The sequence below is a fragment of the Botrytis byssoidea genome, assembly GCF_014898295.1.
Source record: "Botrytis byssoidea strain MUCL 94 chromosome Unknown BBYS_028, whole genome shotgun sequence".
Taxonomy (NCBI): Eukaryota; Fungi; Ascomycota; class Leotiomycetes; order Helotiales; family Sclerotiniaceae; genus Botrytis; species Botrytis byssoidea.
Genome location: NW_024065869.1, coordinates 192,877 through 206,878, shown reverse-complemented (window position 1 = coordinate 206,878; position 14,002 = coordinate 192,877). Strand labels below are relative to the sequence as shown.

Below are 14,002 nucleotides of genomic sequence, written 5' to 3'. Positions count from 1 at the left end.
GATATTCAGAGTTTGAGATCCTATGTATCTAGCTAATGTCATTGAAAGATATATATCTGCACGTGTTTGCTTTCTGTTAAGACTTGACTCTTTAGTGTTTTGTAGGAATTCAGAGTTTTATTCTCACAACTAAAATATAACGAGTCCAGAATTTTTACAATCAAATGAGATAACAATATCTCAACATCCGCATTGCATTGCATGCCCACAGATCACTAGTGACGAGATCCCTCCCCCAACCCAACCCAACCCAGCATTCCCTCTCTCCCCCTCCGCTCTATCTCCACGTATCCCCCACAGACCCCTTCGTCGCACAACCCGCGGGCACCGTAAACACGCGATTCGGATCACTCTCCCACGTCGCCGTCCCGCCACTCCCCACATTCACATACTTGTACCGCACCACCTGTCCGGGCGCCAACAACACGGTTCCCGTCCACAACGGATTTGCACTCGTGTAGTTGGCGGCTGAGAGGGTGACGGCGCCAGATGCATCCCAGTTCCCGAGGGCGCCGACAGAGCTGGCGAGTTTGATGGCTTGGCCGTAGCTCGTGGTCGTGAGGGTGTTGAAGGTTATGGGGATTAGGGAGGGGATGGAGGCACAGGTTGTGGTTTTGCTTGTGGCGCTGCTGCTGCTGGTGGTAGGTTTGGTGGATGTGCTGAGGGTGGTGGAGGTAGAAGATGTTTTGCTCGTGGTTGTCGGGGAGCCGCCGCCTCCACTGCCGGAACCAACAATGGCGATATCGGCGCAGGTCAAATAGATCTGGCCCGTTTGGAAAGAATTCCACTTCAGAGAAATGAGCGTGTGGTTCGATGCGTAGTTGGGTATCTTGACTTTCTTGGTCACGGTATATCCGCCCGCGATAGACGTGTAGCAGGACCCGAGCGCGGAGCCATCCACACCTTGACAGCGCGTCCCGCTATTGAAACCCTTGCAGGTAAACCAGTCGTTGCGATAACATGCTTGGCCGGGTATGCAATCTGCGTTGTAGTCGCAGGTTGCGCCGGTGACATTGGTACAGGGGAGTAAACCGGCGTCGAAACAATTTTCCGCAGCTTGTTTTTCGGCATCGGTAGGGATGTAGCCCGGAGTGATGAATTTGTTCACGATGGATTGGTCTTGACAGATGCGCCAGCTGAACATGCCGCCGTGGTCTCCGTTGTTGTCCACGCACCATTGTACGTCGACCGTTTGACCGGCGGTGTAGGTGGTCACGGGACTGTTGCCCCAGTTTGTGGAGGGGTAATTGTAGTCGACGCTCACGCGAGCGTTGTAGCCGCAGGGACCGCTGCGTCCCACGGGAGCGGCGTCGAGATCAGGCCATGAGGTGACGGGCTCGAGAATAGTACATTCGGGACATGTGTCGATGCCAACCTTGGATTGTTAATATGGGAAGAGAGATTGAGTTAAGGGATCTTACTGAATGGCCAATGCTTGTTCGACTAGAGGGGATGTTCATATATCCATGACCATTTACTAGAGATGCCAAATTGGCTGCTGCTAGCATATATAGAATGCTAAAAGATCTTGACATTGTCATAATGTAAATCCTTCGATGGCTTTTCTATACAGGACACTTGGAAAGGAAGAAAGAAGATAAACTTGTTCTTTCAAAGGCCATAGGGTTTTTAGCTCTCCTTTATAGTTCTTGTGTAGAACTTAGCAAAGGCTCAATGCAAGCTCCGAATCTATACATAATGTAAGAACTTCCAATTCACACTTAGATCATAGGCACTGTAAGGTCTGGAGCCTAGGTTAAACTGATGATTAACTGATGATGATAAAAAACAGGAGAATCATATTACGCCAAGCCGGTAATATCTGAACTCTGCAGTATGTGAAAAGCATTATTGAAGATTAATCATATGTAAGTGGTTTACACGTCGCTAAACATCTCCAAGTAAACCTCTATAGCCATAAATTTAGCTCCCATGATTAGTATGGTGGAAAGTAATGAAGTCTGACCATTGCTATGAGAAATTAGAACGGTGTGAAGCTACCAGACAGGAATGAAAACAACAAACAGTACATTTCTAAGCATTAAAAGCAGAACCAGAACCAGAGGAAAAATCTCAAGAAAATCTCAACTATTCCTATTCAACCTCATCTACCCATTCCCAATATCTTCCTCTCAGACAGACAATAGTCCCAACCGCCAAGACGTCAGAACCTGCACCTACTAGTCCCTGATCAACAGAGCCCGTGTCAAAATCCCCTATCCATCTCGCTCCTGAACCATCACCCAGATCCTGCAACCCCCAAGCACCCCTCCCAAGCCAGCCGCACAAGCAGCTAATCGGTCCTTCACCCATCCCATCCCATCTCTCCATCAAAAACCCCATATCTTAGAAAAAAAACACACCCGCACACATGATACCCACCCCCGCAAAAACCCAAATAGGTCCTTCTCAACTCGCACCCCGCACTTGCAGGGCGAGAACTGCCGCGTCGGAGAAGATCACAAATAGAGCGCCATCTCCGGGTTGCGTGTGAGGTTTCTGAGCACGAACGAACCGAGAGTGTCCGCGTCCTACGCTGACGGAGATGCGGTCTGAGATGCGCGGAGGTGTGGAAAATTTGGGATTGTGAAGATTGCTGGCGTTTGCTATTGATGGGTGGTTATGGGTGAGAGGGAATGGGATGGGATGGGATGGGATGGGGAAATTGTTATTGGTGTAGGGGTTCAACGTGGGGTAGACAGCGGTTGAAGATATGGTTACTTAACACCGGCCTTTTAGGGCGTTGCCGCGAATATGCAGATACTAGATTAGTTGAAGTGTGATTGACATGGTTGTAGTTGCAGGAATGGCCGCAGGAGAACGTAAGAGATCTTCAAAGCAATCAAGTTCTGTTGAAAAAGAACTTGAGACTCTGTATGTGGTAGGCCTTATAGGAGTAGTGTAAGATAGATTTCACATATGAACTTCACTTCACGTATGCAATTGATATGAAATCATGTTAAGTAAACAGAGTTGTTTATTTTCAGAGGACTAATGTGCGAGATAGATGTAGAAACAAATGTGTATCATAAGGATACCATCTGTAACTACTCTATTTATTATACACATTGTTTTCATAAGACCATCCCTTCCCTGATTGACGCACAATGTACGCCATCCCTCAACGCAATACAAAAGAAACTTGCTTCCCAATGTTCCGAATGGTATTAATTCCTCCACCATATAGGCAAGTGAACTATCCTCCCCAACCGCAACTCATGGCATAGCATTGTTGCTTTACATGAAATAAGCAGCTGCAAAGGCAGCAGCGAGCAAGCCACCTGAAATGGTGTTGGCCTCCATGGCTCCACCGGTGTGAACAACAGTGCTGCTAGTGCTGCTAGCTGGTCCAGAGCTCGTAGCCGAAGTCTTGATGGTGGTGGAAGCAGTGGTGCTGGTGAGAGTTGTGGATGGAACAACGGAGGTGGAGTTGGCGTATGTGCCAGTTACGACGCTAGGGGAAACTGAAGGGTAACCGGAAGCAGAAGTGCTGGGGATTGGGGAGAGTATTTCCAGGGAGCTGGTTGTTTGAGTGCTGGTAAGAGTGTTGGTGACTGGAACCGAGGTGATGACGACTGGAACGAGGGTGTCGGTAGGAGCAGATGAGCTGTAAGCAGTGGTGTCGGCAATCGAAGGAGGGTATGGAGAAGTTTGAACAATGGTTGGGACGAGAGTTTCGACGGGAGCAGAGGATGTGTAAGCAGTCGTCTCGGAAGCGGGAGCAGAGGATGGAAGGACGATGGGAACGAGCGTCTCGACAGGGCCAGTGGCTATAAAAAATAAGTTGTCAGTATTTCGATCCTTAAGATTATAACATGAATAGTAAAAGGCCATACTACAAGTGGTTGACTCAGTGGCCCATGCAACACCACGAACGACTTGACCAGCGCCGCTGACTGGGAGAACAAGTGCGACAAAGAAGAGGGCGAACATGATGGATTTCTGAATGATAGACATAATGACTACTTTTGAGAGATGTGATCTGAGTAAGAAGGTTGTTTATTTGTAGTGGTTGATAAACGAAAGTGATGGTATTGTAAATTTGACTTTTCGTTTTCAGTTCTGAAGTTGTTTGTGTGAGAAAAAGGGGAGACAGATAGGGAACTTTTGGAGGCTTATAAACAAGAAATTGGCGATGGTGCGGTACAATTTGGCGCTAGGTGGAAAGTGAATGATATTGAGATTATGGCTCATACATTGGCCTATCAAGAAGGTGAATGGGAATTCATTGTAGAATATTGCCAATCTGGTTCACCGTCATGATATCAAAAGCCTCAAATTACAGGTTAGTATGGTTTTTGTACGGAATTTGGAAATCAACTACGTCTTTCTATTGTTACATCATATTCCACAGTAGAGAACAGGGAATTACATGCGTGTTTTATATATTCCAAGTTCTTCCTTTCCCAAGAATTCTCGTGAAGTGAATGAGAAGTTGACAATATCAAACTCTTTGACTTTAGAGGCTCATCTCCATATGCATATTCACTGTTGCTTATTTCTAAGACTTTATGAGAAGCGCATGTGAATCATTTTACTTGCAGATAAAGCTTGTATGGCACCTTGCCGTTGAGCCTCGGAAGCCGCAGGCAGCTGGAGATTTTCTGATATCAAAAATTGTTCCACTAGAACTCAATTTGAAGTTGGATGATACTACTCAATTCACCTCAAACTGTTGGATTCTCAAAGTTCAGCCTTCTTGGGACTGTTTCAAAAATGTAATATCTCACAATCACACTTACAGACCTAAAACGAATCTAAATACAAAATTTTAATTCCAAATGTCATAGGTTTAATTACATACATGAACGATATATTAGTAGTGACTGACAGATGGAAAATCTCAATCATGCACCTCAAAAGCAGAATCTTGTCCAATGGGTATGTAGTCTCCAACTTAAGCACAAATCATCCCAGGAGAAACGCATTTCTAGTGCCCAAAAGTGGACAGAACCGAGCCACCTCTCATACCCAATGCCGCTAAAATTCAAACGAGGGTCATAATCATGCCCTAAATCGCATATAAACATCAATCGTACACATCATACCCGCAGCATACAAATACAAACTCACTGACGCTCAGGACTACTACGACCCTCGAGCAGTTCCACCAACTCCGACACTTTTCCTTTGCCTTTCACCCGTCCCTTGCTCCTACCGCTTTCGGCGCTTTCCGTTTTAGCTAATTTATTGCCCTCTTCTATACTCAAGATATCACTAGGAGTTCGACTTAGAGTTCCGCTTCCGCTCGCTCCCATATTTCTTCCTCTCATGCTCCCTCCTTCGCTCAAATCTTCACGAACATCATGATTGACGACGCGCAATTTCTCTTTAGGTACTGTAAACATAACCTGCACTACCCGATCCTCGATTGCTCTTTCAATATCCCATTCGTCATCATCTTCAGCAATCCCATTTACAAGCCCGCGAGCTTCACCAGTCCTTCCAATTTGTACATTGGACCGACCCCCGCCATTAACAAATGAACTAGATCTTCCACGCTTGGTACCGATCTTCTCACTATCCTCCCAGTCCCCTCTACCCTGTTTCCTCCTCCATAAAGCCGCACCAGCGCTCACCGTTCTTCTTGGCGAGTTATCGACACCAATTGGAAGAGGAAGTGGCTCTTGATCTGCAAGATTAGATTCCGCCGCGGCATCACCTTCAGGTCTGAAAGCTTTACGCAGACTTCCCAGCCATCCACGTCTACCAAGACCTATATGCTTGTTCTTTGATGGACTGCCGAGATAATCATGTGCTGTCCTAGTGGGTGTGTGCGGTATTGATTTGGAAGAAGATTCAGTAGGAGACGGAAGTCCCCGGTCGATGAATTGCTCTGGACGAGGGAGTAATGTTGCTGCTTCTGCCTGAAGGGTAGGAAAGCTAGAGTGCGTATGGGCGGTGGTGTAAGTTGAACCGGTATTTTCGCTGCCGGAACTCCCCGGAGGACAAATCTGAGCATTTTGTGCGACAGGGCTGTCGGGCATCGGACCCAGAGTAGCATTTCCTAAACTTATGGTGTTCATTGCGTATGTTAAATAGCCTCGAAGTGAATTTGATCTTGTTCCCAGGGAACTGGATCCTGACCGACTTAAAGTAGCAGCGGTAGGGGCCATACTTTGCTCGCTAAGGTTACTGGCTGTTCGAGCGTTATCTTCAGAAAGTTCTCCTGAAACAGAGGCTGGACCAGTCGCTGTAATTAAGTTTGCTCGTCGAGAAGGAGAATTTCTCCCAACAGTTGAATGAGATCTGGCTTGAGCGTGAAGGAGGGCATCTGCAGCCGCCCAGTCTGCAACCCATGCTTCGATCTCACGTTCTCGTTCTTGCGCTGGGGATTCTGAGACAGGCATGGTGACATTTTGACTGTTTGATTGTACAGGTACCGAATAATTTTGAGTGACTGGATCTTTAAATGGATCCGATGGTCGCTTCGCACCAAAGTAAGCGTCACTTTCTTCGAATGGAAGAGCAATACCAATTTCAATAGGGGAAATTATATCAGCATCCTCGTCTGCTTCGTATATTGGATGTATAGGTCCAGCTGCTCCAATATTGGCCGATCTAGCATTCCCAGCCACTGAACCAGGGTCGAAGGTCGAAGCAGGCTGGTAAAGACCTCGATTGTTTCGTACAGCTTTCCTCGGTATTTGCCGAGGTTGAAGCGTGGGAGAGCCAATATCTCCCGCGCCGTATTCGCCAGCATAAAGGCTCTCATATCCTCCCGCGGCGTTTCCCGAGTCATAATAATGATTTTGATACATTTCTTGTGTGCCTGGATATGCAGTGGCTGCGTTGTAGCCAAGAGACCGGAGGTCTTTTTCCCTCCTCTCATATCTCGAATCTCTACGCCTCCTCCTGCAGCGAATCAAACACCAAATAAGTCCTGCAACGATAGCGATGAATGCAGCGATACCCAATCCGAGTCCTACGCCCAGGGCGACTTTCGAGGAACCCGAGGACGAAGAAGAACTGCTTCGCGCGCTAGCCGCGATATATGCTGGATTGGTGTAGTTCGAAATCCAAGTGGAACTCGTAGCATTGAAAAACACGGGTTGAACAGTTGTATCAACAGCTCTCTTCATATTTTTGGCGGCTGTTATATTAAATCCACCTAGTACCATCATAACGTTTCCAGGAAGCATTGTTGCACCGTGCCCATAGATACCATCTCCGAATGGCTGATCCGCAGGTACCGACCATTTCCATCTACCAGTTCCTCCATAGCCCGTCCCAAGTTCCAATATAGCAAATTGTGGATCGGCAGCTTGGTTAACGTTACCAACCCATCCGCCCAAAACAATGACTTTGGATCCATCTTCTGTCAAAATTGCCGTATGCCCTGAACGACTATCGACACTGGTTACTGAGTGTTTTACTATTAGTTCTGTATTGGAACTCTCTGTTGAGGATGGTGGGTTGACAGTGACAAAACTCCAGCTCTCCTCGGGTAGACTCCAAATAGCGACTTGGCTCATGTTTATAAATGCGCCTTGTGTATGTCCACCGAGAAGTATAAAATTCTGAGTTTGTGTCATAATCCCCGAAGCATTCGAATACGCGGGAAGCAAAGGAGTAATGGTAAATCCTGCCTCAGAAACGGGTGCTCCTCTATTAGTAGTTAAATCCAAACTGTACGAATCTGTCGATCCAGGTGATATTCGCATCATATGGTTCGTATAGTTGGCGTCCGATTGCCATGTCGATGTATTCGCCGAGGAACTGGGACACATGCCACCATAGATATAGATATCCGTATATGAAGCATTTGCATTGACTAATGTAGAAAATTGGAATCCACCCGACAAAAAATGCGCGCCGGCGCGACCAGCAGAGGAGACATCGCTGGCCACAATAGTTGTCTCTTTCGCCCATGTCCCATTCCCGACCGCCTCGTTTCCAGGTGTATAAGTCCATAATTCAGTGCTGGCAGATTCCGAACAAGAACCAGTAAGCAACGAAATCTCGCCGTCCGTCCCAATCGTAGGTATAAAAGCAGTATTGTTGTCGAGAAACGAAAGATTAGGTGTGAAGGGTTCTAATGTAAGATTCGAAGCGAATAAGGTTGAAGATATGTTCAGAGATAAAAACTCAGGTCGAGTGTCTGATTCGGAGGCAACGAGAAAGATGAATGCAGTGTCGTTCCTCTGGCTTGCGCTCGATGGAAGAAGTATCGTGGTAGGATTATATGGTAAGGACTGTGAATTTGCGATAGTTGTGAGACTTATCAATGTCCAAAGGACAGGCGATAAATCGGGTTTCATGCTGGATCTCAATCTGAATCTGAGTCTGAAAATGAATCTGAGAATGAAGGTTGAAAAATAGAAATGCTGACGGAGGCTATTCTACTTGTCGAAGTCAATCACATTACTGTCGCCAGTAAGAATTTCGAATTGAGAGTGGAGAGCTGTGCAGCTCAGCACTGATTCTCCTTACGCCAGCCCTCTTGTCAGTCAGGTTTCAATTGAAATCTACCGTCGTTCAGATGTAATATTCGTCTCTATTGAACAGTAAGTGATACAAAACATCTTCATGAAAACATTAGTGTGACCCAGTCTCCAGCCCCGTTCTGGCGATAAACACGATAAACACGATAAACACGAGTTCCAGACCAGCCATGATTATTATTGACATGAAGGGAACTTTTCCTATTCGTTGACCTAGTGATAACCGTGATTAGCTCCATCGATACTGATCCTAGTAGCTTTCATCATGAGATGCTTTCTTAGTATATATACTTTACACACAGACATCAACTACTTTGGTCCATTGATTGTCCATCATCTCAATTTGCTTGAAGCTATATCGGTATGCAATTAAGAAGAGAATTCATTAAGCTTTCAGACTCAATGGATTGATGTTGATTCTTGATTGAATTGCTTGAAGGGCTGGGAAAAGAACAGCTGGGAAAAGAACAGCTGAAAATGAAGGGGCTGTCTGTGCCTCGGTTTCTTTGAATTTTAGGCCTTATCAAGTGAGGGGCATCGGCATCGCACCGTTGAACTGGGCTTGTTATGATGAGTTCCGCGACGCATTTTCATCCTACTACTAGGTAACTTCGATATCTCCCTTCATTGTCTTCAATACCCTTTATTGTATCATCGTCCCCTCAAACATACCATACGAGGTGCATAATACAAATCAGTGGCACATACCTACTATATTCAATCTACTCATACAACACAGCAAACATGCCAGCCTGCACACTTCATCTACTTTCTCTCTCCGTCACCATTACCGATTTCCTCTCAGCCCTTTCAACGACTTCTCTCACCCCACTCACAATTGGGCGGGTTATGCGTTGGATCGTTCTTCCGACATCGATTTCGATCGACCCACTTATCGCACGTAATATCCATTGGGATATTCTGATGATCTTGCCCAATACAGACATTCTTCCAGCCTCACTACAAAAGCTTATCCTTCATCAATGGCAGGTGACAGCAGGAATACCCTCACGATTACTCCATGATTTCGCGTCGAAGAATAGAAGACTGCTTGATCCACGACCTGAAGACACACCGCCCCTAACAGGAAGCTTGAACAACTTTCGCGAAAAAGCTTCAGCTCAATCCCTCGAGCTATCTCCTCCATTAATGGAATGGATCAAAACTTATAGAAACCAAGAAGGGCGAGGTGCGGTTTCTATGTTCAATCTCCTAGCATTCAAACCTGGGCTCAAAGAAGAATATTTGAAATATGGAGCCGAATTTGCAAAATCCATTGGTTCAAAACGAGGTGGGATTGCCAAAATAGTGGGAACTGTGATACATGAGGGAGACTCAAAAGAAAGAGGTGAATGGGATGAAGTTGCCGTGGCACATTATCCGAGTATTGAACATTTTGCAGATATGTTGGCTAGTGAAGATTATCAGGAAGTAAATCACAGACATAGGGTTGGGAGTTTGAAGGACACTTTTATTCTTTGCACAACAGAATTGGATATGCCTGTATGGGGCAAGAACGAGTCGAAACTATAAGTGTGGGGAAGTTGAGACAAAAGTTCGCCTTTGCAGTCAGCTGAATTTGTCTGAAGGATTGATCCTTTGCCAAAATTCGGACTTTCATTGCTATGTCAAAGGTGTACATACTGGTACAAAGTGCATCATTTTTCACATCAGACTGTACAACAATTTTTGATGATGAAGTTTCTATAACTCCGACAGTTGATTGCTAAGTAGTTGTACACATCAGTTCTTTGCCCAGCATTCCTAGCTAACCTAAGTATCTCTCGCAGAATGATAATACATGCCATTTTCCCTGCACATATTTTACATAGCATACAATAATTCTGGTCACCAACAGAAAACTGAAGTTTTCAAACCCTGCGATTATCGTAGAGGATATGAGAGGCTGAGATTTTTCCAACAGAGCACTCTGGAATATGTGCTGTAACGCTGAGGTCACTGAATTCACTGAGAGCTTGTCACTTTAGGCAATCAAAAGAAGTAAGATCTTGAAATGCATGCTAAATAGGTATCAATATATACAAGCCGGAATTTACAAATAGAAAACGTCTAATCGCTGTCCAACACAATAACTTCCGCCTCGGCCTCGCCGATGCTTTCGACGCCCAGAATATCTCCGGCCTTGACACCTTCGACGAATGCTCCATCACCCTCTGAAAGAACAGCTCCTTCTCTACCGTCCAGTCTAATTTTTGCGTTGCCTCCCTTGGTCATGGGAACGTGGATATAGACTTTTCTGTTCTCGGAACTCTTTGTTGCCCCTCCACCAACGGTCCATTTGAACCTTTTGTCTACTCCAATGATTCCAGCAGCCATGAAAAAATTGGCATGTATAGGGATAGTATCTGGGAGTGTTGGTTCTGCAGCTTTTTCCTCTTCTGCAGAAGCACCGGGACCAGCTTTCAATGGTGAGAGAATTGGCAAGAACGCTGATCGCTTAGCATCTTCAGAGAAAGTTTTTGTATGGTATCGCGGAGTGAGTGATCTAGCCCAGGGAAGGGCCCAGATTTGAAGGAAGTGGACTTCCTCCTTTGATTCATTTTGTTCCGAATGAGCAATGCCTGCGGAGTATCTAGTTAGCAGAAATTCTAATCATCCAAGGAAGTTGTGAACATACCACTTCCACCAGTTGTGAACTGAACATCACCTCTCTTCATTCTGTAGAAGTCATCTCCCTCTTTTCCCTCAGCTCCCTTCTTGATCATACTATCTCTGTGAGTCAATTCTCCACTCAGAATATAACTGAAGATCTCGGCATCGCGATGAGGATGCGTAGGGAATCCTGTGCCACCAGCGACACGATCTTCGTTGAGAACTCGCAAACTCCCAAAGTTTTGGAATTGGCTGTCATAGTAGTTTGCGAAACTAAATGTATGGTACGAGTTGAGCCATCCATGATCAGCATGACCACGAGCAGAGGATCTTCGAGGGGTAACTTTAGCGTGTGAAAGTGCTTTAGACATTGTTGACTTAATAGCAGATGATGTGCTCATAGAAGATTGAGTTGTAAGCGAGGCTGTTTGTATATCGATCGCTGATCTGTTGTTCGTGAACAATTGAAAGATCTGTGATAGTGGAGTACTACTGTTGTAGAAGAGTATTGAAATTGATGCAATGAAAATAGAGGACAAGAGAATGAAGAGCTTCATATATAGACTTCTGGCACGTTTGCTGGAATATGAGAGATGAAAAAAGATATACTTTACATGAAGATGAGGAAATGATTACTTATTGATTTGAGATTTATTTCTTTGTTGATTTTTAACTTACTGATAGTCATTGGGCTAGTCGCTGTGGATTGATTTTTGATGCTGATGAAGGTATTGTCAGCAACTTATTCAGCAGACTAACGACGGAGGCGCTAGTTGCATTGGGCTAGCCCGCCGAGTATCGTTAATGATATCATCAAGCACGTGGGTACGCGACCTGAGCCAAAGTCACGTTCATTCACATCACGTCGGCCACAATAGTCAATTCAAGTTGTAAACAAATAGTTTATCATTACCATTATCGCTCAACGCTCTTGATGCACCTGAGTGGAGGCAAGTCGCCTAGATTGTCTTGTTCGATATTCTGCTAACAATTGTGATAAATTTCCAGACTCCGAATGTCATAACAGTGTTACTGTTCATCCTCAATATCTGTAAAAGAGTTCAGCTCGTGATCAACAATGCCCGGGGATCCTGAAATCTGGGAGGTCAGTGATGATTCCTCTGCGTCGGGAACGGATACGGAGAATGATTCACTTCCTACTGTCGATAGACCTCGCGGCAACTTAAGTGCAGCTTTGATGAAAACCTAACCGGGCGTGGTGGTTCTTGATGATGACAGAGTGGGAGAATACCAAGAAGATGCATTTTTGAAATTGAAAACAAATCTGCGAGAACATTTTGATTATTCGAGTATTGGTACTTCATTCTTCCACCAGGGTAATTTACCGAGTGCACTCAATCCAGGGGTCTCTATTCACGGCTATGGTACAATTGGATTCCCACTCACTGAGCATGACTTTGAAAAAATAATGGCAGCAAGCGGTTCAGAATCTGGCGAGTTCTCTGAAAATACGCCTACTCCATCTCATGTATATACCATTCCTGGCAACAAGATATCTACGAGAAACCCCGCTTGGACATCAGCAATTCAATCGATAGTGGAAAAAGTGAAGATTGGGTTGGGATTGGAGAATAAGAGCGCTCATGCAGAATTGTGTGCTCTCGTGTATCACTCATCTGGAGCTACCGCAGAGATGATCAAATAAGTTGTGAAATCACCTCAAGTTCACTGTGTTTTAACAAGATATGTAGCTCAGTTCGGATGCCTTCTAGGCAGAATTTTGCAATATTAGACATCATTCTACCATCTGCCAGAGGAAGCGAAAACTTTATTCTTGAACACAATGGGAAAAGAGTCCAATTTCAGAACGACGGATGCTCAGAATGGGACTGCTCCTTTCTTTCATGGGTTGTGATGCCCTTCTTGCGTTTCCAGTAATCAAACTAACCGGTCCAAAGTTTACAGATGTATTGGTGAAGAGTTCGCCATTAACTTCAGGTCGCCGCCTCATTCTCAGATATGATCTTCAGCATACCCTGCCAGGAGAGACTAGTGAGTGGAACCCAATCATTTGATGTCCTTTTCCAAGTCTCTCATTGAACCTATCTCTTCAATATCATACTCTTCCTAAAACAAGAGAAATAATCAAAGTAAGAGTCCAAACATCTTCTGACGCACCATATCTTAGGTTCTGCTACCGCCTTAGGGGCTTCATTATCTAATCTAAAAAGCATATTGGAACCCTGGACAAGAGACGCCATGTTAGTCCCTAAAAATGTATTGGGATATGTGCTTTCAAAAGAAGACCAATCTGATATGTCCCCTCAAAAGCTTTGCGGAAACGATCGTCTTGTTTTCAATCAGCTCAAGGAAGTCTGCACGGAAAGTAGTTTCGAGCTCTACCTGTCAACATTAGAGAAAAAAGCCAGTGGTCCAACTGTCCCAACTGGATATGACGTTTATTGTAACTATGATTCAGACGAGGAACATGAAATGGAGGAAATTGAGGAATCGTTACACATCACCAAGCTTGTAAATCTCGACGGTGAAGCGCTGCGTGCAGATGTTGCTATTGTTGATGAAGAAAGCCTCATTAATGATGATCCTTTCGACGGGGCCAGCACTGATGAAGAGGACTACGAGGAAGGAGAAGTGATAAAATATTATCGTGCTTCTCTAAGTTCACTTGCTAATAATTACAGACAGTTGAACGGCTGATAGCGCGAAGATGATAGTCCTCATACCTCGAGCTTCTCGATTTCAATTCATGTTAGGCAGATTAGATAGATGGGACAGCGACGGAAACGAATGTGTCCTCAAGTATATAGCAGATTTGGGGGATATCACTCCCGAATCCCCTGCCGCTGACCGGGAGGACATGAAAAAAGTATGCGAGATAGTACTTGCGAAAAGCGAAAGAGATTGGCCGACTAATGTTCTTTCGGGTTTCTCGCATAAGGTATATCTGTTGGTAATCAGCTCAA

At 45.1% G+C, this 14,002-nt stretch overlaps 6 protein-coding genes across 6 annotated transcripts; 2 read left to right on the top strand and 4 right to left on the bottom strand.

Annotated features, from left to right (window-relative positions):
* Positions 1–277: 277 nt before the first annotated feature.
* Positions 278–1,535, bottom strand: EAE97_010499 (uncharacterized protein; the record flags this gene model as incomplete). The annotated part of the gene is made up of 2 exons (XM_038881014.1): positions 278–1,375; positions 1,422–1,535. 2 exons carry the CDS (start codon positions 1,533–1,535, stop codon positions 278–280), a joined length of 1,212 nt encoding a protein of 403 aa, XP_038728132.1.
* Positions 1,536–2,959: 1,424 nt separating this feature from the next.
* EAE97_010498 (uncharacterized protein) lies at positions 2,960–4,048 on the bottom strand. Its single transcript, XM_038881013.1, has 2 exons — positions 3,837–4,048; positions 2,960–3,770 (listed from the first exon to the last, which is right to left on the bottom strand). The coding sequence occupies exons 1-2, from the start codon at positions 3,955–3,957 to the stop codon at positions 3,238–3,240; spliced, it is 654 nt and encodes a 217-aa protein (XP_038728131.1). The 5' UTR covers positions 3,958–4,048; the 3' UTR covers positions 2,960–3,237.
* A 1,021-nt stretch (positions 4,049–5,069) lies between these two features.
* EAE97_010497 (uncharacterized protein) lies at positions 5,070–8,261 on the bottom strand (the record flags this gene model as incomplete). Its single annotated transcript, XM_038881012.1, has 1 exon — positions 5,070–8,261. One exon carries the CDS (start codon positions 8,259–8,261, stop codon positions 5,070–5,072), a length of 3,192 nt encoding a protein of 1,063 aa, XP_038728130.1.
* A 927-nt stretch (positions 8,262–9,188) lies between these two features.
* EAE97_010496 (uncharacterized protein) lies at positions 9,189–9,977 on the top strand (the record flags this gene model as incomplete). The annotated part of the gene is made up of 1 exon (XM_038881011.1): positions 9,189–9,977. One exon carries the CDS (start codon positions 9,189–9,191, stop codon positions 9,975–9,977), a length of 789 nt encoding a protein of 262 aa, XP_038728129.1.
* Positions 9,978–10,212: 235 nt separating this feature from the next.
* EAE97_010495 (uncharacterized protein) lies at positions 10,213–11,740 on the bottom strand. The gene is made up of 2 exons (XM_038881010.1): positions 11,083–11,740; positions 10,213–11,026 (listed from the first exon to the last, which is right to left on the bottom strand). Exons 1-2 carry the CDS (start codon positions 11,612–11,614, stop codon positions 10,515–10,517), a joined length of 1,044 nt encoding a protein of 347 aa, XP_038728128.1. The 5' UTR covers positions 11,615–11,740; the 3' UTR covers positions 10,213–10,514.
* A 395-nt stretch (positions 11,741–12,135) lies between these two features.
* On the top strand, positions 12,136–13,736 carry EAE97_010494 (uncharacterized protein; the record flags this gene model as incomplete). The annotated part of the gene is made up of 5 exons (XM_038881009.1): positions 12,136–12,162; positions 12,394–12,671; positions 12,725–12,929; positions 12,977–13,070; positions 13,207–13,736. 5 exons carry the CDS (start codon positions 12,136–12,138, stop codon positions 13,734–13,736), a joined length of 1,134 nt encoding a protein of 377 aa, XP_038728127.1.
* Positions 13,737–14,002: the final 266 nt, after the last annotated feature.

Excerpts from the sequence above, each read along its gene's own strand:
- EAE97_010498 (XM_038881013.1), bottom strand. The coding sequence starts at position 3,957 with ATGTCTATCATTCAGAAATCCATCATGTTCGCCCTCTTCTTTGTCGCA. Across the intron at positions 3,771-3,836 it reads CACTGAGTCAACCACTTGTA|CCACTGGCCCTGTCGAGACG; the intron begins GTATGGCCTTTT and ends TATTTTTTATAG.
- EAE97_010495 (XM_038881010.1), bottom strand. The coding sequence starts at position 11,614 with ATGAAGCTCTTCATTCTCTTGTCCTCTATTTTCATTGCATCAATTTCA. Across the intron at positions 11,027-11,082 it reads GTTCACAACTGGTGGAAGTG|GCATTGCTCATTCGGAACAA; the intron begins GTATGTTCACAA and ends GATACTCCGCAG.